Source organism: Aphidius gifuensis, linkage group LG2, assembly GCF_014905175.1.
Source record: "Aphidius gifuensis isolate YNYX2018 linkage group LG2, ASM1490517v1, whole genome shotgun sequence".
Classification (NCBI taxonomy): domain Eukaryota; kingdom Metazoa; phylum Arthropoda; class Insecta; order Hymenoptera; family Braconidae; genus Aphidius; species Aphidius gifuensis.
The window spans coordinates 16638394-16640342 of NC_057789.1; the positions used below are offsets into that span (position 1 = coordinate 16638394).

General features: G+C 27.2%; 1 protein-coding gene across 1 annotated transcript; it reads left to right on the plus strand.

The window, feature by feature from the left end:
• The first annotated feature begins 407 nt into the window (after positions 1–407).
• LOC122850434 lies at positions 408–1452 on the plus strand. Its single transcript, XM_044149586.1, has 4 exons — positions 408–545; positions 597–681; positions 736–951; positions 1442–1452. The coding sequence occupies exons 1-4, from the start codon at positions 408–410 to the stop codon at positions 1450–1452; spliced, it is 450 nt and encodes a 149-aa protein (XP_044005521.1).
• The last annotated feature ends 497 nt before the right edge of the window (positions 1453–1949 follow it).

Below are 1949 nucleotides of genomic sequence, written 5' to 3' on the forward strand. Positions count from 1 at the left end.
GAAAAAACCAAAGTCACTCAAATTGATGAAAAAAATTATGCTCAAATTCTTCTCAACACAAATGCACATTTAAGATATCATAATTCTAAAAATACAGTGAAAAATTCAGCATCACAAAAGTATATTACATTCATATTGCCTCACATGAAGAGTACACAACATCATGGTTCTGGTTTACTACCAACAAATATGATAATTCAAAGCAAAAATCAATCTAAAGTTAATTATGTTTATTGGGATAATCCGAATGAGCTTGTTGATCGTTTAAGATTGCTAGTTGCTTCACGAACAGCTGGCAATCCAAGTCACGATAATGAAATCATGTCAATCATTGAAGAACTAAGAGAGGCCAACATTATACATTAACATTAGTTAAAATTCAGTAATCATACTACTCTCAATGAAACATGACTGAATTTAAAAGAGACATAGTGCGAGAGCTTCATGCACCAGCTCGCCGAAATTTTCCAAGACGTAAAGTTGATATTCGAGATAAGGATGAAACTTGGCAAGCTGATCTTGTTGACATGATTGAACACTCATCTGTAAATTCTGGATATAAATATATTTTGACTATTATTGATATTTTTTCAAAGTTCAGTTGGGCTGTTGAACTCAAAAGCAAGACCGGAAAAGAAGTATCAGCTGCAATGGAATCAATATTTAAAAAAGGACGAGTTTGTAAAAATCTACATGTGAATCAAGGAACAGAATTTTATAATTCCATTTTTCAAGCGATGCTAAAAAAATACAATGTTCATATGTATTCAACTTTCACCCATATGAAAGCATCAATAGTTGAAAGATTTAATAGAACAATTAAAAGTAAATTGTACTTTGAATTCAGTTTACAAGGTACTTATAAATGGGTTAAAATATTACCAAAATTAATTGAACAATATAATAATACAAAACATTGCACAATCAAAATGGCACCAGCAAAAGTTGTTGGTGACAATATAAAAATTTTAAAGCATACTGTATTCAAAAATTTAAATCAATATTATCAGAAAAATAAATTTAAATTAAATGATCATGTTAGAATAAGTAAATATAAAAATGTCTTCGAGAAAAATTATAAACCCAATTGGACAACTAAAATATTTAAAATTATAAAAATAAATAACACATCTCCAGTAACATATAAACTTGAAGACTATCAACAGAACCCAATTGAAGGGTGTTTTTATCAACCTGAATTACAAAAAGTAAAACATTCGGACGTCTATTTGATTGAAAAAATTATTCAAAAGAAAGGAAATAAAATATATGTAAAATATCTGGGATTTGATAATTCACACAACCAGTGGGTGGATAAGACAGCTTTGTAGTAAATAAATAAATAAAAACTCAATTCAATAAATAAATTTTTTTATTTTAATCATATTACATTATTTTATTTATTTAATTTTATTTCTAAGTTCTTTTGCATAACCCCAAGGCAGAGTATAATTTTTACCATCAATAAGTTCTCTCTTATCATCATTCCAACTTAAAGCTATTTTTTCTGTGGTAATTGTATAAACTTGATGTCTTTCAGAGCGAATTAAATTTTGTTTTCTAGATATTTAAACATGATTTTCAACACAATTTTTATAGTCTTCAAAAGTAATCGTTTTCATTGATGATTTTTTTACTCCTTTAGCTTTTTTATGAAGTTTTACATTATTGATACAAGTCTCATCTTCAACTAGAAATGAATATGCTTTCGAACGTAACCCAACAAATTCCTTCATAATTTTCCCATTGCATTCATCCTTCATAATACCTGGTACTTTTTTATTCTTTTGAGGAATGTTATATCGATTATTTAGAGGGTAATCAGATGTATCAAAATTATTATATTCTCTACGAATAAACTCATAGATATCTGGTGTAAAAATCTCTAAAATTGCACTATCAGTATCCATATATACAAAATTAACATTATCTTTAAATTCCTTTTTTAT

Excerpts from the sequence above, each read along its gene's own strand:
- LOC122850434 (XM_044149586.1), top strand. The coding sequence starts at position 408 with ATGACTGAATTTAAAAGAGACATAGTGCGAGAGCTTCATGCACCAGCT. Across the intron at positions 546-596 it reads ACATGATTGAACACTCATCT|TTCAGTTGGGCTGTTGAACT; the intron begins GTAAATTCTGGA and ends ATTTTTTCAAAG. Across the intron at positions 682-735 it reads ATTTAAAAAAGGACGAGTTT|CGATGCTAAAAAAATACAAT; the intron begins GTAAAAATCTAC and ends CCATTTTTCAAG.